This window comes from Triturus cristatus, chromosome 3_2 (assembly GCF_964204655.1).
Source record: "Triturus cristatus chromosome 3_2, aTriCri1.1, whole genome shotgun sequence".
Lineage (NCBI taxonomy): Eukaryota > Metazoa > Chordata > Amphibia > Caudata > Salamandridae > Triturus > Triturus cristatus.
In genome coordinates, this window is record NC_140584.1 from 448,022,783 (window position 1) to 448,047,695 (window position 24,913).

Sequence of the window (24,913 nt, forward strand, 5' to 3'; positions counted from 1 at the left end):
GGCTTTTGAGGTGTCTATGGTGGCACCAAGGTATTGTTTTGTGTGTGATGGATTTTTGATGGTTTACCGTGAACCCTAGCTGGTGGAGTAGTTGGACTGTAGCGGCGGTATAATGCAGTATTGTTCGTAGGACGTGGCTTTTATTAGCCAATCGTCCAGATACGGGAAGACGTGAATGTGCTGTCTTCTGAGGTGTGCAGCCACTACTGCTAGGCACTTGGTGAAGACCCTTGGTGCTGTTATTACCCCGAACGGGATCACCTTGAACTGGTAGTGTTGCCCGTCCACCACAAATCTGAGGTACTTTCTGTGAGACCGGTGTGCTGGAATATGAAAGTATGCGTCTTTCAAGTCCAGAGTGGTGAGAAAATCGTTCTGGGAGAGAAGTGGGAGAACCTGTTGAAGGGTTACCATGTGAAAATGGTCTGAGTGTATGTAATAGTTTAGAGGTCTGAGATCTAGGATAGGTCGTAGAGTCCCGTCTGTCTTTGGAATTAGAAAGTACAGGGAGTAGACCCCTAAATTTTGCTGATTTATGGGGACCTGCTGTATGGCTCCTTTTTGCAGGAGGGAGGTCACCTCCTGTTTTAGCAGTGCAGTATGTTCTTGAGACATAGGGCGGTGCCTGGGTGGAATGTTTGGGGGGGCAGATGTTAGTTCTAAGCAGTACCCTGACTGAATAATTTGTGTCACCCATTTGTCTGAGGTGATTGTCTCCCAGACGTGAAGGAAATGTTGTATTCTGCCCCCGACCGGAGTGGAATGGTCTGGAGGGAGCGGGGGAAAGTCATTGGGTAGTAGGTGTGGCAGAGCGGGCGGTATTTGTTTTGCCTCTGCCCTTATTATTATTGCCTCTGTATCCGCCTCTTTGATAACCCTTTGTGAAGGTAGATTGAGGAGGGGATTTGTAGGACGTGGATGCACTATCCGAGGAGTAGCCTCTGCCCGTGCCTCGAAAGGAAGAGCGGCGAAAGGAGCGCCTAGGAGTGTGTGACTGTAGGGCTCCCATGGATTTCGCCGTGTCAGTATCTTTTTTCATCTTTGAGGGCTTCATCAACTTTTGGGCCAAACAGATGATCTTGGTCGAATGGGGGATTTAATATAGAGGCTTGTACCTCAGGTTTAAAACCTGAAACTCTGAGCCAGGCATGACGACGTAGAAGGACACTGGTGTTTATGGCCCTGGAGGCTGTATCTGCTGCATCTAGGGCACAGCGAATAGAGGTATTAGTTATTATTTTTCCCTCTTGGATCAATTCATTGGCCCTGTTCTTATATTTTTCAGGGAGATGGTGCATGATGGTCCTAACTCATCGTAATGTGCCCTGTCGTATCTGGCCAATAGCGCTTGCGTGTTGGCGATACGCCATATGTTGGCGGCTTGCGACGCAGTGCGCTTCCCTGACGCGTCTAGGAGCTTGGACTCTTTGTCAGGTGGTGGTGCTTCGCCTGACGCCTGAGAATTGGAGCGTTTCCTAGCTATGGATACCACTAGGGAATCCAATGGTGCAGGGCCTTTAATATATGAAGGGTCTGTGGGGGCGGCTTTGTATTTCTTCTCTATACAGGGGTTTAGGACCCTGGCCCTGACTGGGTCTTTAAAGACTTCCGGTGCATGTTTAATTACCCCTTTTAACATAGGTAGGATGGCAGTAGACCTATGTGCATCTTCAAAAGGTGTCTAGGAGGAAATCCTCCTCTACCGGGTCAGTGTGTAACTCCACCCCGTGGTAGTGTGCCGCCCTCTGTAATAGGTGGTGAAAACCCAAGGCATCTTCAGGTGGGGATGGCCTAGATGGGTAAAGGTCATCCTGTGGGACATCTGGGATGTCCGGATTATTATAGTCGTCCCATGGGTCTGGAGATCCAGTAGGGGTGGGATCCTGTGGCACATCTGCTGGATCATAAAATGGGTCTCCTAAGTCGTCTGGGACAGGAGACAAGGTTGGAGAACGATGAGGCGGGGGTGGAGAGGGTGGAGGTGGGGAGGGTGGAGGAGGAGGGAAAGGCACTCTGAAAGGGGAGGTAGCAGTGTCTTTCCTCTTTGGAGGTGGAGGTGGAGCTGGTTTATCCAACTGTCTCTTTTTTGTAGACAATGTCAAATGTCCAGTTTTTGGATCCTTGGTGGGTGTCTTTTGGAGAGGATCCGGTGTAAAAAGTTCTTGCGACACTGGTTGTCCGGTCGGCGCCGAAGTTTTCGGGGCCGACGACTTTTTAGGCTTGTCCAAGCCGTGCTTCTTTGGGACCTCCGATTTTTTGATCGGTGCCGAAGAAGGCTTCGGCACGGGAGTGTCGGAGCCGAGGGCCTTGTGATGTTTGGTCGGCACCGGCAGGGTAGGTTTGGACACCGAAGGCTTTGGTACTGGGTTCGGTGTGGAGATGGAGGCCGATCTTTTCTTCGGTGCCGAAGGGTGTTTTTCGGTACCGATGGTAGGCTGGCTCGAGCCCGAGTTGCGCTTAATAGGCTTCTTTACCGGGCCCGAAGGCGGGGTGTGAGAAGCAGTGTCTTTGGTCTTGCCTAGGCCCGAAGGCGAAGGTGTGACCGAAGCCTTTTTGGGTGTCGGCGTGGGTGTGGGAGGGGGTATTGTACTCACGACCCTCTTCGCCGGGGTGATGTCCTCCACATCTGAGTCGTCGGCCTCGGAAGCACTGACGAGGTCATCGTCCTCCTGTTCGATGTTCTGCTGTCCCGGAGCTTCGACGTCGTCCCCGAAGATGTCGACTGGAGCGGAGGTCGAGGAGTGCGCCATGTTGCGTCTAGCCCGTCGATCTCGAATGGTCTTTTTGGAGCGAAAAGACTTGCAGGCGGGACAGTCTCGAGCCTCGTGTTCAGGGGAGAGGCAGAGGTTGCACACCTCGTGGAGATCGGTGTGGGGAAACTTGGACCCACATCGAGGGCCCTTCTTGAAAGGAGTTCTTTCCATCAGCCGAGACCGGAGCCGGAATAGGCCCGAAGGCCGCCGTCGACGACCGGAATCGAAGAAGTGCCGAAGAGAAGGTGATAAAGATGATTTATTATCTGAAGGATCTCGATGAGCGAGGATTTTGCGTCGATCGGTGAACAGGAAAGTTCGGAACCGGAGCGCAAAGTATTACATCCGAGCCCGATGGCGGAAAAAAACAATCTGAGGATGGAGCCGAAGCCCATGCGCAATACGAACCAAGGGAGAAGTCACCGAACTCGTGACTTCCAAAGACTTTCCAAGAGGAAAAACAAACTGCAAACATCCGGGCCCAACACCAGATGGCGAGCTATGCACAGTGTATAATCTGCAGCTCATATGCCTCGAACACAATGTTCACAAGGAACTAATTTTGAATTAATTGGTTGATTACGGCTGCAATTAATGTCGCCTGTTAGATTAGATCAGAACAATCAAACGTTAGATAAGGCTTTAGCTTAATAAAGCATCAACACATTGAACAATTTCGAAATGTTATTTAGCTCACTAAACAAACAAAATTATTTTTGTTACTCACTTCAGCAGAAGTGAGTTGTTTATTCTTGCATAATAATATTAGGTACAAAAGAAAACATACAAAAGTTATTATCCTGTCTGTGTATTTACATTATATACATTTGCAAAGGTGAATTGTGACCCCCAGTGAAGTAACCATAACCTAAACCAGTGAAGTATAAAGAGTGCAATTGAGAGAATGCAATGGTGGTTATTGGTAAAAAAGAGGAGCCAATGTAGTATTGATAAACGGGAAGTGTTAAAAGCAACTATATGATTTAGTTGAAGGTTTCATCTTATTAGTAGCCAACGATGTCTAGTCCCTCTCAAGTTATGTGGACTCTTCAGGACAAGTGATTCTGGGGACTAAGGACAGGACATAGTCAGTACAGTCCAATAGAACAGTGGAAGCAGTGGGCTAAAGGACAGTTTTATAGGCTTACCAAGTCATTAATTCCGGTTGCCTGATTGATATGACATCAAGTAAAATGCCAGATATTTGCATATCAAGAAAAAAGGTGGAACACCTTTATCATCTAAAGGAATTTAAAAGGGCGCCAGTGTAGGGGATTAAAGAATGTCTTACTCTGGAGTGGTCAAAATACCACAACTCGCCTTTCTAGCGAAGTACAAATTACTATGATCCAAGGCTCGATGTAGAATTGTTACCCAGGATGGGCAACCCCGCAGTAAACAGGAGGCCCAATATCAATCGTTGTGGGTCCGTCCGGCCGATTGAAGTGGCAAAAGCAAATATGAATTACCTACAGTGATGTATGAGGATGTAGGGTCAAGGACTTATATTGTAGGTAGAATAATAACCCAGGCACAGATCAGCACAACTCACCTTGCTGATTATTTAGGCAGGTGAGGTTATGCTTCCATCCCAATGGTATGGAGCAGGAGCTGAATTAATCCAAAGCCAGCCAGGGAACTGCAATAAAAGGTAGCAGTCTCAAGGATCAGAATATAATCACAAGGTGGGCTGAATTAGGCTAAGAGAGGTGCTCGGAGTCGCAATTAACTAGTCTTGACACAACAATTGCACAGTGACTCGATGAAAAATGTGCACACAAAAAAGCTGCCCATTGTGGATCAATTCACATTTATCTGGTGCACTGCGGTATTAAATTAATGGAGTTATCCAAATTAAAGAGTAATCAAGGAAATCCTTGAAACAGCAAGTTGTGCACTAAGGCACATAAGTGAGCATGCAGTAGCACGGGAATTTCATTGCGATGTTCTCGGAGGAGAACGAGACAGTTAGCATGAAAGTGACTACGGGGATCGTTCTGTAACCACTAGGGGTATATTTGGGTAAGCGCGCTCAATTTAGCCTCGATTACATCAATAACTAATAGCTTGTTTTATATCAGAGAGACAAGATGTAGCTGCTCAAGGTGTACGGCTTACCAATCTCGAAGCGGCTGGGTGCTGTCAAAAACGTCCAAGGAACAGCTGCACTGGTTAGGCTCCATTATAAACCCGAGAGTAATGCGCAGGTGCAACTAGACGGGGTATGGCGGCGCATGCGCTGTCATAGCGATAGCGTCTATGTCCCACTCTGCTCATAGAGGCGGCCATCTTAAGATAGGCATCTTACATCAAGGTGCCAAGTTACTCAGGGTTAACGGTAATGCCCAAAAACTATATTAGTAATTATATAGCAGGTAACAATGGCGATTTATAGTAAAATAATATATCAGGGGCAAATCGTGATGGACTTAAGGCCGTCTCATATTAAGGAGCCAGGTTACTTTGGAATAACGCTAATGCCCAAAAACTAATATTAATCACTACACAGCCAATAGTAATGGCGAATTGTAGTAAAAAAATCAGGGGTAATTTGTGATGGACTTAGAAGGCGTTACATTGTATATAAGTAGTAGTGATCACCAAGATGGCTATATTAACAAGGAAAAACCTTGTCATGGGTAAACAGTTACATATAGCGTTATATCAGAGTAACCTGGCTCCTTGATATGAGACACCCTGATGTGAGATGCCTACCTTAAATGGCTGCCGCTATGAGTTACTATCCATTTACAAGATTACTCGCCTTAAGTTCATCACAATTTGCCCTTGAAATAATACTTTACTACAAATCGCCATTGTTACTGGCTATGTAGTGACTGATATAGTCTGACTAAGGTTTACAGCCCCATTTGATGGCAAGGGCTTCCCTCCCGGTCTGATAGTATCTTGCCGGAGTCGGGGTGAGGGCTCGGCTGGCTTGGGGTACTCACCTACCTGGCTTGGTTTCCTGGGTCAAAAATGCGCCTAACCCCACGGCGTTGGCATTTAGGAGTAGCTATGTCGGGTTTTCCGAGTTGAAGTAGGGCATTGTGGTACTGTCCAGTAGTGTGGTCTTGACTTTATAAAAAGATTCCACCTTCTTGGGGCCGCAGGTCCACTTTGTGTCTGCCTTGGTCAGCGCTCGGAGGGTTTCTGCAATCGTCGCTAGGTTTGGAATGAAACAGCCACAGTAGCTTGCCATGCCTAGGAAGCTGCACACCTATGTGGCATATATTGAAGCAGGAGCTTGTTGAATCGCCTGTGACTAGCATGGGTCATCTTGGATGCCGACCTTTCTGAACACATATCCACAGAATTCTAATTTTGTTTTGAAGAACCAACACCTCTCGGAGGAGGGTGAGTCCATAATCGCCAAGGCGTTCAGTGTCACTCTGAGCCAGCGATGGTGTTCTTCTGTGGTCGTGGAATATATAAGGATGTCATTACTTATGCTCATGATCCCTTGTAGACAAGACAGTTTCCTGTATGTCGTTTTGGAATACCTCAGCTGCAGAGGAGATTCCACAGTTCAATCGCTTGCACCTGCTCAGGCCCAGGTGGCTAGAAAACGTAGTGATGTCCCTGCTGTCCTAAGTTAGCTCTAATTGGTGGCACCTTGCATTTAGATCGGGTTTGGAGAATGATTGTGCTGCACTGAGGTCAACTATGATATCGCCCATCGTGGGCGTGCTGTACCTTTTGATGGCCTTATTGGGCAGGCGCAGATCTATGCGCAATCAAATCTTGCCTGGTTGTTTTGGTTTCTCTGCAATGACGATCAGGGAGACCAAGGGGGTGCATCCTGACACCTTCTTCATAACATTGAGTGGCCCAAGCATCTCTAGTTCTTTTTTCAACCATGGGGCATAGATTGAACAGTATTCTAAAATGACGTGGGGCCACTGGCTTAACTGTTGTGTCGATGAGTAACTGTACAGGGATCCCCTTTAGGCATCTGAGCCCTTGAAACATGTGGTTGAAGTTGCGTAGTATGTGATCCACTTAATGGGATTGGATGTTCCAGGTGAAAAACACAAGTTTAAGGTCTTCAGCCATGTAATACTCTTGAAGGGTTTCTGCATCTCACTGGATGACGCGGATGGTGGTTTTTTCCCCGATGTTTTGCATGGGACATTGATGGTCCCTAGCAGGGAGAGCGGGCCTGACCTGTGTAGAAACAGATCTTTGTGGTGGAGGGAAATAGTTGTGGCTTGGGTCACAGGCGGGCCTACTGGTGGCTGCTCATCACGTTTATGGACGCCCACACGTCAATTCGGGCCCTGACCCCCATTCCCGCAACTATTATCTGACATTTGAGATTGTCTGTGGTCTGCGGCTGTTCTTCATGTGTGCGTGACAGATATGAGGAATATATCCTTGTCGCCTTTAGATTGAGAATTATCCCAGTGGCTCAGTGCCCATGGAAATCAGGCTTGGTGCTGCTGTTCAGTCTTGTCAAGGGAGAGGCGCCTGACCACTTTTGTGGGTGGAGTTCTTCCCCTGGGTCCGCACCTTCTCTGCCCACTCCTACGGACCTTGGCGAAGTGGTTGGGTTTTCCGAAAGTTGAGCATGTCTTGCCCTATGTAGGGCAGGTGTCAAGAGGGTGCTCCTCTCTTCCGCAGTTCCAGCAGTGGGTACCTCTACTACTTTTTGACTGTGTTTTTATGACATTGATTGTTTTTGTCTTGATGGCGAGTTGCCGGTTGGGATTGAGGGCTACTGTGGGTGCAGGAGACTACTGATTCCATTTCAGTTCCTCATGCCGCAGAGAGGTCATGAGACTGGGCGAGAATGAGAATGTCTTCCCAAATGATTCCCTGTTGCCGTAGGATCAGACCTCTGAGTGTCTTAGACCTGCCCCCTGGAGGTGCTGCGGATGCACTTACTTCGGTTGATTGTCATTGATGCATGTGCTGGCCAGCTCAGGGAGGTGCGAGTAGAAGATGTCAATGGGCTCTCTAACACACACTGGCATACTTGCCATAGTTTGAAGTGATCAAAGTCGGGACTGAGCAGTGGGTCAAAATGGGCATTTAGGGCCCTGGCTGCCACCTCCTAGTTGTCATTCGCACCAGTTGGTGGAAGGTGTTCAAACAATTTGCAGATTTCGACGCCCGAATAGTGGAGCAGAAGGAATCTTTTCACATCCCCATCTGTTTCATGAGTGGCCTGAAAAGGTTGTTCAGGCAGCCCACCCGGGTCATCCATTGGGGCGTGGAAGGGTCAGCAACCTCATTAAAAGGTTGCACGGCACAAATGCAATCTCAGACTACGCGATGCTTGTGTGGGAGGGTGACCTACAATGGATCACTACACTGAAGTTTGACAAAAACCCTTCTGAAAGACTGGCTGTGCGTACAAGCACTGAGGGACATGATCACACAAAATGTTCATGAGAATTACTCCAGTGTTTTCTCGACAAACATGCAGTTTTATAGAGGAAAGGGGAAAACAAAGCCTGGATAGAATGGCCTATGGAAAATCATTGGAGACAGAATTGAAGGTAGCGACGGAGCAGCATAGACTTATGGGCATCATGAAGGCCTAACAAAAGGAGACCTCGCTGAAAGGTCGGATTGACTTACAAGCTACAGTGAAATCAGAAAAAGCACATTAATATCCAAGACAAAGATTCTACGAAGAAGCTAATAGGACCAGCTCTATGTTTTAGAGCTTCTTAAGAGGTTAAGGCAACAAGACAGTGACAATGAAAATCTCTACTTTTATGGAAAGTGAGGGCTGCACTATTTATTGGGAACAAGGATAAAATAAGAGCCTTTAGAGACTACTATGCCACCCTTTAACAGGCAGACTCAGTCAAATTAGAAGAGGGGGAGAATTTGCTTAAGGTGGTCCCACCTCCCAAAATTGACCGCAGCCTAATATGGAGGAGATGATCACTTCTCAAGAGGTTTCAAAGGCAATTTCTGACATGCATTGGATATATCTCCTGGCTTAGAGACGGACTAACCAACAGGTTTATAAGCAGTTTAAATCAGAACAGACCCCACACCTGGTAACGCTCTTTAACTCTTTTCTTCAGTCTTGGATGGTAGCACCTTGATGGCTAGTGAAAATATTACTCTTATAAACCAGGCATTTCGGTAAATAAATGTGAGGCCTATCGGCTAATAGCCTTTTAAAGTCAGCCGCAAAAATCTTTACAAAAAAGTTGGCCAACAGGTAATGCAAAATTTGCCACACCACATAGAGCTGGACCAATCGGGATTTATTCCCGAAAGACAAACATCAGATAATATTAGGTGTGCACTCCAATTTACTTGAAAAAGTTAACTTTACAAGGATTCCCTCTGCTGCCCTGTCACTAGAGGCTGAAAATGGTTTGCCAGGGTCTCTTGGATGTTTCTTTTCCGGGCGTTAGAAGCAATTGGCCTTCGACGCATATGTTAACCTGGATAGCAGATAGTTACAAACAGCCAACAGCAAACATACTTGTTAACAGAGTTAGGTCAGATGAGATCCTGAAGAACAAGGCAGGGTTGCTTCTTCTCGTCCCTTATTTGTTCTGCTGGTAGAACCATTGGTGGCCACTATCAGACAACATCCAGAGGCAGTGGGGATGTCCTTCAGGGGTGAGCAACATAAGTTACATTTATTTTCTACTTTCATTGGTAAAGTCAGGGTTATGGGAATTCTGGTGACCTATAGGAGAGATTCGAGTTTCAAGATAAACCATGGCAAACCTGAGCTACTTAATGTAGGCATATATTCATAAGTTGAACGTGGACTCTCATTCATGACCTTTCTGTGCTGGGCTATTTTTTATTATATTTAATACTATACATCACACAAAACTCCAACTGTTATACGCAGCAAACAACCCCAGATTACTCAATGTAATCATTACCGACCTCAGTAGACGGTGTTATCCATTTCTATCATGACTTGGTAGAGAAGCTGGGATCAAATAGAATGTGCTCCAGCATCTGCTTCATTTGGTTGAAGAACTCCCGGTAATATTTCCTTAGGGAGATATAAAGACTTTACAGAATGCAATAGATACTTCCATCTGGGCCAATAATAAAATAAGTGTCTTGAGCAAAACACTGAAAGTGAATAGATAATCAGGAGTTCTGGGATTACCCGATACTGATAAATATTACAAGGCACTGCAACTTAGAATTTTACATGAGAAGTGCTCCTACGAGATGAGGAGTAGCACTGAATCCATATAGAGGCAGGTGTGGTCGCCAGTGTTTTATGGACTTACCAAAAAAAAGGGTACCCCAGACATAGAATTTAAGGTTTGGCAAAGGGGGTAGAACAAAAACAATAAATAATAATACTTCCCGTTTAACCTATCTAAATTCATCAATGGACTTAACCCCTTGTGGATACAACACCAAAGAATTAGTTTACATTTTTATTTTATTTTGCATGATTTATTTTCTTAACAATTTTCATTTTTACATGATCCTTTTCATATAAAAATGCAGTGCTTAAAACTCATTGTATTATAGACCACAGTACAAAAAAAAACAAGCATCAACAATACAGTACACAACAATGATTAGATCATTCCACTCACCAATAACTCTTTCTCACTCATACACTACTCCCATCCACTCCATAAACGCAGACCCTTCAAATTCCCAGAACACAATTCTTTAACAGACAACATAAGAGACCATTCTTCTGTAGCGTTCCATTGATGCATCTTGAACTGGGTTTGCTTGAAAAAAATTGGTCCAATTTTGAAGGACTGTACTTGCCAAAAGCAGACTGGAGAGTGATAACTAACATGACTTTAGCAACAAAACAATTTGAATCCCTTAAAATGGAAATTACAAAACATCCCAACAATGCAAGAGTGGGTTAGCAAACTGGTTGTTGCAAGCTAAGGAAAGGTTAACCTGGAACTCAATGACATGGGACACAAATATGAAAACAAATGGTAACCCTCACTGATCTATTTCACAGGTAAGGATTTTGCACTTGCCTGTCTCAAATCGTTAAGATCGTTCTGGATTGCCGTCTAGACTAAGGGGTTGTACACTGGAACCTTATTGATAATATGCAAAAGAAATTGTGATGTTTGCTTCATCCTGAAAAGTGCACTTGATATTAAAGGCTATATTCAGATATCTGCCTGGAGGGTGGTGAGGGAGGATGTATATGGTCTATGTACGTCATCATCTACTTATTGTTTTGAAGGCCTAATCTTGGGATTATTGTTTATGAAAAGAAAATAAAAAGTGAAAAATCAAAGGACGGGAGTTGAAGTGCTCCGGCTCGAAGTTAGCGTCTCTGACTGGAGAAAATCCTCCTAACTACTGAGAGTCAGAAGTTGCAGGCTACAAAAAGGTTTGGTTTTGGATCATGATGTACACAGTTGCAAAAATCTGCTTACAATGAAGACTTCTATCCTTCTAGAGTTCTTGTTAACATCTTCAGTGAGTATTGATATTTCAAGCAGATGTGAATCAGAAAGACAGACAATACAAAGTACATGGAGTTCTTTCTTAATCTTCTTTTGGACACTGGATGGACATTTAACAAAAAGAGAAGCAAAATAGGCATTTTGCTGAAAAAGTATTGTTCGAAAACTTTGAAAAAACACTCTGTCAATGAAGACGCAGAGTGAAGCAAAAATCATAATAAAGAAAGAAGCAGCGCTCTGTGCTCCGGGATCCTGTTCACAGGCGCTAGACAAAACAAGCATTGGCATAGCCAATAGGTCTCGCCTTTGGGACCTTATAAGTGTTTAGCCATGCAATAGTTGATGTTGTTGCACCAAGGATATTGTGCTGGATAACTAAACATTTATAAGGTCCCAAAGGCGAGACCTATTGGCTATGCCAATGCTTGTTATTTTTTACAGTGCCAGCAACACTGCACAACAAAGCTAAAAGACAGCGACAAAGCCAACAGCTCTTGGGTATGCGAGAGCTGCTTGGCTTCTTCAATGATTTTTTTTTTTGGTCCCGGTGGGGCAAGCAACATGGGACAGGGTGGAAACTGCAGAGGTAACACAAAATGACCGACTGCAAGAAGAGAGCGGGAAGGGCAAGCATGACCACGGAAGCAAGGGAGGGAGCACGCTACAACAAGAATGGCGGGAGTGAGCCAGTAACAGAGCACAGATCAGCATACTTCAGTTCATCTCCAATTAGAGAGACATCACCACTGCCAAGTAGATTGCCTTCAATTTTAGGATGCTGTTGTGATTTCATCTGTCCAATGGAGTCCATGCATGGGCATTGAGAAGGCCGAGAGATGCTCATTGTCATAGTCAAAAGGATTTTTGCTCTTGGAATCTCCTGATCTGAAGGCTGATGGACAGCCCAAATCAAAGGGCTGCTGCAGATGGATGTCTTTCTTCACTGTTTAAGAGACTGGCTTCAGTGTGATTTGCTGGAGGATAGCATAGTTACAAAACTGTGATAGTTGAGTCTGAGTGTATGGGTATTAGATGATCTCAAGGAGCAATCTGAACTATAATAAACCACCTGACTGTAGTAGAAGAATGAGAGCGAAAGTAAGAGGGAGTATCATGCAAAGCCTGGATCTATTGTGGGATGGGAAAGAAGACCTTGCCTACCTCTGTATCCACATCACTTAACCATTGAGACAGACTACTGAGCATTTTAGTTAATTTCAGACTTCCTCTTCTCCAGGGCCACATATTCGTAGCTATGTTTGAATAGCCAGGCTTCTCCAGCGAGTAGCTTGTGAACCTGGTAGCGCTCCAGCTACCTGTAAGTAGCTCTTCTGTGTGCAGTCCAGCTTCATAAATCAGAATTGTTTACTTGGCTAAATTAATATATGTATACCAAAATTGAAAGGTGCATATTTAAGATGAAAAGTTGTTCATTTTCAGAACTCATAAGCTGATGCATAGGGAAAATGGTTGATTTCCAAAATATATTTAATACTGATATTTGAGTGATAAAATCATGTGGCATTGGGGAGACTTATGGTTAACATTATTACCTGGGATATCGGAGGACCTTCATCAATGGCTGTTACGTATTACCCACATAAAGGCATTCCAAATTGGCAAATCCGTTTTTCCATTACTGCTGGCAACCCTACCTCATGCACTAAAATGATTCCAGCCAGTAAACATGCATAGGGCGGCCACTAGTGTACAGCTGGTTGATGTGGAATTACATCACTAATAATATTAGTAGCTTGAGATGATTTGCATTGAAGATAAGTAGCTCTTATTACAGAAAAGGCTGGAGACCCTTTGAATATGCCCTTTAAGTAACTGAAGCTGCTGGAAAGTTTTGGGTACATTTCCTGTTCAATCTCCTTGGAGCATCTTCATACAAGAGATTTTAGGATTGCTGTCTTTTTGAATGTATAGTTACATCATACTGTGCAATCTATACCCCACTACCCCTTTATCTTGGTTTTACATTTCATAGGAACCTTATACTTTCCTTGCATCCAAGCAGGACTGAGCTAGAATTTCAAGCACATCAATCAGTGCGCCCCCTGAACCAGATATTGGGCCCTCAGTGGATGAACTTGTAAAGCAGATGATACTGCAAAGATGAGCTCCGCTTATTGCAAGTGTTTATAAAAATTATCAATACCAATGTCCTTGGGAATGCAAAGAGGAGTCAATACACAGGTACTGTATCACACACACCTATGCTATTCTGGGGCAAGTCATGTGATATGGGTACCACAGAGATGACTGTAGCCAGGATGAATTGGAGATTCCTGTGTTGAATACTGGAAAGTCTGGTGGACTTGGGCAGCACCTCAGGTGAACATGCAGAGTTGGGCCTTGTTGATGCCTTAAAACAAGCCTCAATTGTAGGCGAGAAGCGCTCTTCGAGGTAATCCTGGTGTCAAAGGCGGGCAATAGGAAGAATGGGAGTTTGATTTGGAGGCTCCAGAAGCGGTGGGAAGGTAAAAGTGCAGAAAGACGTAGTAACATGGACGAAGAAAGAGATTAGGGATTGAAGGGAGGGGAGTTAAGTCAGAGGCACAGAGTGGGCAGTCAGAAACGGGGCTGGTGGCTAAGAATGAGGGAAGGCCGGAGGGAACAAAAAGAGGCATAAGAAGTATATGTAGCATGAAGCATTAGTAACTAAGAAGGACAGAAAGAAGGTTTCTTGGCTCAACACCATCACCAATGAAACTATCTGTCTATCAGTCAAGCAGAGTCGGAAAAGGCTTCATGTGTGTGACCCATCGGGTCTTGCAGCATCCCACTCCGCTGTGCCCTAAGGGGACACTAGGGTTCCTGGAGGGAGGGAGAAGAGCTCACTCCTAGAGCTGTATTACAACCCTTCCCCATAAAACACTAGTTAGTGGGTTGAATATATGCCCATAGGTACATCGTTCCAGAGCAGAGGATGAATACATCTTTAGGCATAGCTTGCGTATTAGGATTTTTGTACGATTCTCACTTGGTGAGGCTTATCTATCCTTCCGGTGCAGATTGTGACATAGGGTCACAAAGAGCGGGTTACCACTGAACAGAATGGGTTTGTATGAGAGGAGACACTGGTGCATGACATTCGGAAGCCAGCTGTCTTGAACAAGACGTAACACCATTGCGAGTATAGATCACTGAGTGATGTCAAAGACGCTTAAGGAGCCCACAGCTGAGCGACCAACTCACAGGTGCTCCACAGCGCGTGCAAGTATTTTAAGTGCAATGCACACACCGAATTGACATGTGAGCAAAGGCAACCCGTGGTCCTCAAAGCATTGCGCCTGGAGCCACCCTGCGGTTGATTTTCAGAGCAGTCGACCCTTGGCTCGCGCCCCAGGCCATTCTGTGTGGTATTTCTTCTGTGTAACTTTATTTGTCATTTTCTTACCTGGCCTCATATGTGGCTGTAAACGTTCGGGGAGCAAAGGAGAACCTTAAAATCAATGGGCATTATATCAGTTCTCTGCAATGGCAGGAAAAAGGCCGTGACATCCAAGAAGTCTGAGGTTCGAAGTTCTATGTGCGCAATTAAACATGCCTCGTTAGAGACAAACTTATGTTATATAGTTAGCGTACTATACTATTTTGGGGGAAGAGGGCTAGAGGAACCAAAGCAAACGGAAAGTATACAGAGATGTAAATAGAAATTAAATTAAAGAAAAGAGCATGAGAAAAAAGAGTGGAGAAAATCAGGTGTGAAGAAAGAGAGAGAAGAAAGAGAGTGTGAGAGAGCGAGAGAGAGTGCGAGAGAGAGAGAGTGCGAGAGAGAGAGAGAGTGCGAGAGAGAGTGCGAGAGAGTGCGAGAGAGTGAGAGAGAGAGAGAGAGAGAGAGAGAGAGAGAGAGAGAGAGAGAGAGAGAGAGAGAGAAGAGAGAGAGAGAGAGCGCGAGTGCTGCATGCGTGCAGTCTGCTGTTTTTCGAAGCACATACTTGTGCTTGTGGCATGCCGCTGCGCACTCCCGCAAGGTGTATGCCGCCTTAAGTGTGTGCTTCGAAAAACAGTTGAACGACAGTTAAAGGTCCTCCTATGCAGCGCATGCGCACTGCGTAGGCGAGACCTAAAAAAGAGCTGGAGTAACTGCAACTGACAGAGCATGAAGGTATACCAATAATGTGTGGTTCCTTAAAGGAGAGCTGTCTTATACCGTATTTTATATTGGTGGCAGCTTTTATTTTTTTAAGAACCAACCAACATTTGATCAATACGTTTTTTTTTAAATTGACTTTTCCAATGAAATATCAGAATTTCTTAATGTAGGTAAAGAGACTGTGTAGGAAAGGAGTACAGGGCTGAGAGGGTTACTATGGCAGTTAATGAAGAGGAATGACTGTTGATGAGGGTACGATATGAGAGACACTGGCAGGAAAATGTTTGGGAAGTTTGAGTTTTGAGATTAGCACTCATGTCACTAAGGACAATAAGCAGAGATAACGGGCCAGTTAATCAAGGATTAAGATAATGAAGCAAATATTGAATGGGGCCAAGTGGTCGAAACAACCACCAAACGTACTTTGAAGGTGGCAGTGACAGAGACACTGTGGTATACTATGAACAGAGGAGGAGGAGGGGCTGGAATTGTAACTAAAGTGGTCCATAGTCCTTGCTAATAAGAAGATCACCTCTCAACCATATCATGGCACACTTGTTTCTTCACAATATGTCTGGTGAGCAACAGAAAGGTGAAATAGCTGGTGTAGCCAGCAACATGCATTGCAGAAGCCTTGCAGTCAACCTTCATCTCAGTGAGAAATGTAACGTGAACACAGTTACAATGGGAGTCAAAATAACCTGTAATCAAGGATGTTTTGTTGCAAATAGGTCTAACAATCCATAAACACAAAGAAATGGGGTTTAGAGCATACCTGCAGCAATAAACAGTTTAATAAGTGTTCCGCCAAGGTAGTGCAATGAGGTACTATAGTGAAGGTTTTTAAAGGTGACAAAACAGTGTAAGATGAAGACCGAAGGAAGAAGTAGACAGATTCTTGTAGGGATCATGCCTTTCAGCACATATTTTTTTTTTTTTTTTTTTTTTTTTTTTTTAAAAACCTTTATTTGTGCATAGTAAAAGAACAAATACGGGCCTACAACCATCAGGCCGGCCACAATACGGTTGAGCACAGAGACAAACAATACATCCCCTGTGCGTCAAGGTCAAGAATAGCAACGATTCAGGATTCATACACTGGAGGGATCCTGGACACCGGGGGAAGGAGAAGTGAAGGTTAATTTTAAGGTTTTCAAAAAAATTTTTATCGGGAAAAAAGTCAGTAAAGGATAGAAACAAGGAGATTCGAGTCCGCAAGTCGGCTTCATACACTGGAGAGCAGCAGCATCATTAAAACAGCCATAGAAAATCTCATACAGTAAGGCGATGCAATTAGGTAACAGGATCATCACAGTAGTAAATACGCACCCCCTAAAAGCCGCCCCCACTCAATCCACCCCACACCCGGACCCCGAATCGAAACAAGTATAGCGCAGAGACATGAAAGAAAGAGGCCCATAGAACTAAAAAAGAAACAGTAAATTACCCCCCCACCCTACACCAATGCGGAGGCTATGGCCTACCCCCCCCCCCAGCATAGTGCCTGTCGCCCAATGAACCCGAAATATAGACGAGAGAGAAAGTAGGAATAGAGTAAAGAAACTAAGAGAAGAAAGAAGAAAGGAGGCGGGGAGGAGCCCACGTATCCTCAGGAGCGCCCGACACCACCGGCCAACCAAGCCTCCACACACCGAAACCCCACTACACCCAAAGGCGGTCGTGGGAAGATAGCATGTAACACCACGGAAATGAAGGCAGACAGATCGCGAGGAGTGCGCACAACATAAGTAGACAATTCCAGTCCCAGTCCAGCCCGGCCGCGAAGCCATGATGATAGAAAGTAATCTAGCCCTGGCCCGATCGCGGGCGTACGATTAGACCCGCCCCCTCGTGAATGCCCCGCATCCCGAACAGACAAAGACAATATGGCCACTTGGGAGAAGATGGAGAAGTAGAGTCACAAAATGGCCGCCGATCATCTATTGAGGTCCCCTTGCACACCATATAAAATCCAGACCTGGCTTGTAAAGTATATGAGTTCCACATAAAAGGAGTCGTAGGCCACCGTGAACAGTTCCTCGAGGTCGCCAGGTGTAGTTCAGCTGGAAACTCCTGCGGGCACGGTGAGGCAGGCAACAACAAAGCAGGCAGCAATGACCGGGGAAACAAAGTATCTGCCATTGAGCAGGAGAGCGATTGATCCTGAGCGCCGGGAAAGCCAAATGCAGACACCAGTGTAGCACCGTTATACCCAGTCGTTGCTTCCCCGCAGGAGGACCACAGCACTGGCAGACTCACGTCTTGTTGATCACAAACGGGGCGCTCACGGCCCGCAGCAGACAGTGTAGAGTCGAACCGCTCACTCAGCGTTTGCAAGCCGACACACAATTGCAGACGAAAGTCCCGCAGGGCAGCCAGAACGGAGCCGTATGTCAGCGGAAGCTGCGTCCCCCCAACGGCAGCAATCCGGGACGGCACTGGGGAGCTGGAGTCTGGTAGAGGGAGGGCGAAGCGGGCAGCGGGCGAGACCGGAGCATCACCCCCCAGCAGCGAGCAGGCAATCAGCGCCATGTTTTACCGTTGAACGGTACCGTGGCCAGGGGGGGGATCGTGACAAGGAGGCAATTCCCAACAGGTCTGCGCCACAACAGGTGAAAGCCAGCAGTCTCTTCCCCTCCCTCAGGCTCTCTTTGCAGCCGACTAGACCATAGAAGAAGGGGGTCTGCAGCCTTCTACAGCGTGGTCCACAGAGCGGGGTAGGAGACCCGCCACACCGGGGCTTACCCTCTGGCTCCAGCCCATCAGATGCAGGGTACAGGAGGTGTCCGGGCGTCTCTCTCCCGGCTCTTCTGGCGACCGTGCGTGGCGTGAGGCGGGATCGGGACCTCGGGCTCAGATTTGCACCAGCGGGTCCGGTGACTGCAACGATTCCAGGGGGCCGGCCGAGGCCACAGTAGAGCAAGGGTCCAGGGCGGGGAACAAAGGCACCAAAAACTCCGGCATCCGGGCGGGCTAAGACTTCGGGAAAGCGGCGGCGCAGTCAGCGCGTCGTCGCACGCGTTGCACCTCGAAAATCGGCAAGGATAGGAATCAGGATGATAGTCCGAGGCCAAGGGCCGACGGAGCCGGGCGCTCAAGCGACTGCTCCGGTCGCCATCTTGGCTCCTCCCCTTTCAGCACATATTTAATTCCAGTCTTGTACAAGTACTCTTGAACATGTAACAAGTGATGAATTGTTATTTCATCAACTGCATGTTTCTGGCATGTGCTTTTATTCTGTAAATGTATAAGGACAATGAATGATTAGCCAGATCAATCAAAACACATCAAGTGACAATTTAGGGACTATTTAGTTTAGAAATTGTTCTAGGAATGTCAAATCTTATGACTTTTTCCCTTCATAATTCTATTCTTTTATCTTTTTAATTTGCTTGCTTTTACGCTCCTATTTTTAGTTTTAGGATTTTACACATATACAAGATAGTTTCCATTTTAGCTACAATTTCCATTTTAGTTAGTCTGTCCATTTAGTTGCCTGTCCAGCTCGTTTACCTCGGACCCAGACACTGCATGTCATTATGACGTTATGTTAGGTCATAATGATTTGTGTAGCACACTAATCACCCGAGAGGGTAGCCAGGCACTTGGGCAGGTGTGTAGATTTGTGGTCCACAGGGTGCTGAATATATACCTCTACATCGCATGTGTTTGCAACGCATGCGAATACAACATGGTCGTTATTACAACCGCGTTGTTACATCTCAGTACCATTACAACACAAGTTGTTACAACAAATTGCTGTAGGGGTGCTGGATGTTGGAATAGTGTAATTTACTATTCCAACTCCAGTGTGTGCAACAGTAGGGAAGGTGTTGGAATAGTAAATTATACTATTCCTTAGCTTAGAGCGCCCCCTACCGCAAGACGTTGTAATGACTTGCGTTGTAATGGTACTGCGATTTAACAACGCAGTTGTTGGAACGACTGCGTTGTAATTGCATGCATTAATGTAATGTCTGTTTCCCCATGGTGCTTATACAAAGGACCAGGTCTTCAGCTTCTTGCTAAACTTAAGAAGTAAGAAGGAGGCTCTGATGTGTTGAGAGAGGTCTTTCTAAGGCTTGGATGTGATGTAGGAGAATGAGTGACCTCCAGTTTTGCTTTTGTGATGCAGGGAATGTGTGCGAGTGAGTGAGGCAGAGCGTAGGTTGTCAGGTGGGTTGGTGAAAGTGTATGAGGCTGTTCAGGTATTCTGGTCCTGTGTTGTGTAGGGCTTTATATGTGTGTGTGAGAACAGTTTGAATTGGCTACGCTTATAAATGGGGAGCCAGTGCAGTTTCCTGAGGTGCGGTGTGATGTGGGTGTGGCGTGATGTAGGTGTGGCGTGGGATGTGAAGTTTGAGCCTTACAGAGGTGTTCTGGATGGCATGGAGTCTGGGTAGGAGTTGTTTGGAGATTTCGGAATACAGAGTGTTGCCGTAATCCAGCCTGCTGGTAATGAGTGCTTGTGTGATGGTCAGTCTGGTGTTCTGAGACAACCGAATTAAAACTACAAGGCCCAACTCTATTTTAAGTAGGCAGAGGCTACTTTTGTGCACTTTTTCAGAATCATCAATATGTCTGTCTTTGATGAAGATGTTGTATGTGTTCATCTTTCCAAGACCTGTGAAAGTGCCAAGTCATTTAGATACAGATCAAAACAAAACCCAGTGCAACATCAGTCTTGGGCGGGTGCTTTTTCACAAGGTCAAATAACAACCATAACCCAAATGATGTAGTCTATATTGACATATTTTACCTCATTAGTACATCCACTGATGTATATGATTATGTCAAAACATTCCTAAGGTGACACTGCAAATTCCATCTTAGATAAGATATATATCTAGCTCTTGCCACTGACCTCAAATTAGCTGACAAGCTATTCCAAACAAACAACAAACCCTGTTGTCCAGGTATGAGCCCCACCTCGGAAACTCAGGACTAATATTTATTTATCTGCTAGAAGTAGCATAGCACTTAGAGATAAGACAGTGAGGGTGTGAGGGCTATAAATTGAGATGTTACGGGTTTTTCCATGTTTTCACGGTTATTGAAACGCATAGCTGCTTTTTTATTATCTTCTGTGATGTTACCAATAATATGTGCACTAGATCCCAACATTTTATAGTAACTAGTTTAAAATAAATATGCTGAAATACATATTCAGTTTCTAATGATCATGAGTGTGTAAATCATTAATGAACGATTGTTTGGATTACCGCTGTTCTCTGATAGTAACCCAATAGCATTGACACAACTTCAATTATGTACTGTATTGGGTTCGGCGGGGCTACAATAACTTTATTTAGAATTCGGAAAAAAAATGTAGGGAAGCCTTTAGTCTGTTTGACAAAAACAACATCAAGGAGATGGTTACATACCTTTTACTGCACTCCATAGTAGCACCTGAACATTCTGAGGCAGAAAAATATAGATTCCTTGTTCTGTCCAGGACATCACACAGCAGTCACTGTAAAACAAAATAATTATCACCATAAAAAAGTATTTTAATATGTGCAGCTGAAATCTTTTTACAAATGTTAACTATAACTCCTAACCTTTCCAAAGTGTTTTTGTATGAAAATAAATGGTCATATACTTGTAGTACTCATTCTGCATTGATTGGAATCTTCATTTAAGTCATAATTTCCCACTGCGTGTGAGGACCCCTAAACACTTCATATCAAAATGTATATGCATCCCTTCCACATGCCACAAATAAAGGGTTAAACTAACTTATTTCAGTACTTGCTGCCGTACTATCGTACTGAAATACTATGTCATGCATTGCTCCTAGACTTGCTCAGCTGACATGCAGTGCTCTTAAACTGGTCAATTTCATATTATTCTCCCAACCAGAGTGTGGGAACTCTTCAACCTGCTATCAGGCATTCAGGGACTGTGTAGGATAAAGGACAACCAAAGCGTTCACAGCCATGCAGTGGGCTGGTCAGCACTCTCAGCCGCTCTACCAAAGGGGGCCTAGTGCTGCTACAGGAGGTTTTGCCAGAGTCACAACCCATACGTCCACTCACAACACAGGATCAGCCACGTGGGTCAGAGCAGAGATAGATGGGTACCAACGGGTTAAGTTGTACTTAGCTGCAATTCTGAGTGCCTAGCACAGAAACAGCCATTCTGCATATAGTAGACGACGCCCTCCTCGCTCTTGACCAGAATGAAACCTGTCTACTAGTCCTGCTCGACCTCTCATCAGCATTCGATACAGTCAATCACGACACAATGCTAAGAAGACTGGAAAACAGGATGGGATTATCTGGCACAGTCCTTCAATGGTTCAAATACTTTCTGGAAAACAGAACACAATCGTTCATGGTAAATAAAAATCTTTCTCCCTCCTCACCCAACCAACTTTCCACAAGGCTCAACCCTATCCCCCACGCTATTCAACCTTAATGTCAAACCACTAACCGAACTACTACAACAAGCACATATCTCCAACCACATGTACACGGACGACACTCAACTCTACATCAAGATCTCCTCCATTGAAGAGATAATGAGGATGAATCAAGTTCTCGTAAAGTTTGTTCACTGGCTAACGGACAACTTCCTCAAGCTAAACTCACAAAAAAACGAATTTCTCTTAATCCCCCCCCCTAAAAGCTGGCTAGAAATAAAGGAATGGACCAAGATGATCACTGCCCTGCATCGCACGCCAACTCTGGTGGGCTCCACCAAATTGCTTGGAATTACTCTAGATAAGAACCTTAACATGCAAACGCACATCAACCTGCTGGCTAAAAATGCCTACTTTCACCTCAGCTATCTCAGAAAAATGAAACCATTCCTCGAGATCCGCGACCTCAAAACTGCAGTTCAGGCTGTGGTTATTTCAAGATTGGAGTATGGATGTACTACTCTCTCGGGGCTTCCCAAAATCTCAACAGCCCCTTTAAAAGCCTGTCTCAAGGCGCTCAACTGGCTACCCTGTAAAAGGTCTACACCACAACACTCCCAAAAACTCACCTTATCAGGAGGAAACAGACACTCGAGGAGCGCCGACAATCTACTCCTGAAACCCTCTTGTTTCAGCAAGAAAAAAAACTAATGACAGAGCATTCACAGGAGTGGCACTAAGAATATGGAACTCGCTAGCTCCGCACATCAGAAAAATCTGATCTACAACATTATTTAAAAAGGGAAGCAAAATCATTCTTGAAACCAGTCCACGACTTCGAACTTGTTTCCTCACTCCCCTTAATGACACCCTCGCCTCAATGACTGACACGTACATGTACGTGCTCCTACTGTTACATGCTCATTGCTGCTACCTAACTAACCCTGTAAGAACTTTGATATTGTATCTGTTCTGTTTTGTTTTGTAAAATGCTGTATACTCACGCTGCTTTCCTTGTAAAGTGCTCTGATACCCTACCCTGGGTCTTGTTCGCTCTATAGAAAACTCTGAAATAAATAAATAAATCAGTGGGCCTCTGCTGAGGTGTGTGATGAGCTTGTACCTTCCATTGTTCGAGAGGACTAACCACAAGCCATGAACAGCAGATGATCTTCCGTCCCAATGCAGCATGTCCTCATGATGGACACGAGCGAGAGCTTGCATTCTTTTCTTAATCATTTCACATTCTGATAGAGAGTCCTGTCCATTCGGTGCTCTGGCTTACAACACTGCAGAGAACGCACACTGCAGTTGGGAGCCTAATGGAGGAGAGTCCTTGTCCCAATCCTCAGCTCGCTCTTTACTCAGAGAGCGCCCCATGCACAGCAGTAGAGCCACCACTGAAGAGAGCTTTGCCTATCATAGAGCCTGTTTGACCAGCAGAGACAGGGCAGGAGAACTGCTCATCACGCAGAATGGAAGGTGTACATCCCAGTAGGCAGTGCCAGAGAGGTCAGGAATTGTTTTTCAGCTTAACACAATTTTGTGACTGTCTTTAGTTACGTGTGTTTGTTTGCTGTGTTCAGAATGTAACCAGATTAGGCAGGTAACGTAATAAACCTCTTTCTACTGTGCCCTCTCTCCTTCATAGCAGGCACCTTCATAAAACTAGGCAAGCCAGCCCTGAGGCATAGGAACGCCAAAATATCTTATCCAAATTGCAGGAAAGTGACCTTTTTGCATGGGTGCCCCTTAACATTTTGCCAGATACCTGATGCACTTTGACTGAGAGTGCCCTGGGTCCCTGCCAACCAGGTTCCCGGGGCCTGAGTTTTTCCCTAACCTGTACCATTGTTTCCACAATTGGCACAATTCTGGCCTACTTGTAAGTCCCTTGTAAGGGGTGCCTATGGGACCAAAGGCATGGTAGCCAGGAAAAGGCCTTTGAGGGCTGCAGCATGTATTATGTCACCCTCAGGGACCTCTCACCACAAACATGCACCACTGTGTCATGGCTCCCGCTTTGAGCAGCTCCAGGAAGGTCAGTTTTTGAATGCATGAGGGGGTTTGCATGGTCTGCGTCTTGCGGGCGTTTTTACAGGAAGTGCTGGACCGGTTAGCGGTTCAGCTTTCCTGCACAGGAAGTAGCCTTCAGGTCAGCAGCCTTTGCATTGCCGGTTGAGGCAGCATAAAAGCCTGCGGCACTCAACCAGACAGTGCTTTGAATACTGATCTTGTTATCTAGGATTGTTAGCAGGAGTGCCCACTAGCTGCTTTCCCATTTGTCCTATTCACCTGTATGTGAAGACTTCTCATCCCAGCTGATCGTTACATTCTCCAGGTGACTATATACTCCTTAGCAGTGCCTCTAGTGTTGGTGTGTAAGCTGTATGTGTAATACCCAGGGGTGGGGGGGGGGGGGGGGGGGGGGGGAGGTCAGATGCACTAACCCATATGGTTTATCCCTTGTCCAGATGGTGATTCCCAGGAAGGTTCCCTCAGCGTTGGTGGGCATACCCAACCAAGTCTTCACGTTAGAATCTCCACACCACGTTTCTAGGATTTCCTACCCAGGTCCCATCTTTACCCTGGTCAGTATATATTCCTTTACTAGGGAAAGGTGGGGTCGGTGGAGGTTGTTCACATCCTCCCTGCGAGATTGCTCCGCTAGTAGAAGGTAAGACTTGTGGGGTCCCGACACACTGCCATTGCAGCCTGCGTGATGTGGTGCAGCTAAAAGTGAAGAGTCGACATGGCACACATCCCTGTGCACCATACCTGCCCAGCACTGCATGAGGCCTAGGTAAGCCACCCTTAAGGCTGGGTGCACTATACCTCATGTGAGGACCTATATGCATGAGCAGACAGACCCCTATAATATCTAAGGCCATTCTTATTATAGGTGCACCGTAAAGCCACACTGAGTATATGGTCTAGAAACTGGTCATTATGCGTTTCCTAGCACCATAATGGCTTTATTGAATCCTGGGATGTATCACACATCTCAGAATAATAAACCTGCACTGATTCCAGTGTCAGATTTATTATCCCATGATGAACCAAACCAACAGCTGGTGGGTTCCTGACTGGGGAATACCAGCCTGCCACCACAAGACAGGTTGCTGGACCCTGGGGTGGGAGCCTTTGCTTCCAGGGCCCAGAAACCAGCCTTTTCTGGGCGTAGGTGTTCTCACCTCCCCCAGGTCAGGAAGAGCCGTTTGAGGCAGGGAGCTTCAAAGGTCTTTCCGACTTTGCAACATGACCCCCAGCCTCTCATATCAGGCGCAAG

General features: G+C 45.6%; 1 protein-coding gene across 1 annotated transcript in view; it reads right to left on the reverse strand.

Moving 5' to 3' along the window:
• HPS5 (HPS5 biogenesis of lysosomal organelles complex 2 subunit 2) overlaps positions 1-24,913 on the reverse strand; it is a 484,255-nt gene that overhangs the window by 230,556 nt on the left and 228,786 nt on the right. Inside the window, exon 9 of the mRNA XM_085648054.1 lies at positions 20,645-20,733. Within this exon, the coding sequence (XP_085504180.1) occupies positions 20,645-20,733 (89 nt within the window). The remainder of the gene's footprint in view (positions 1-20,644; positions 20,734-24,913) is intronic.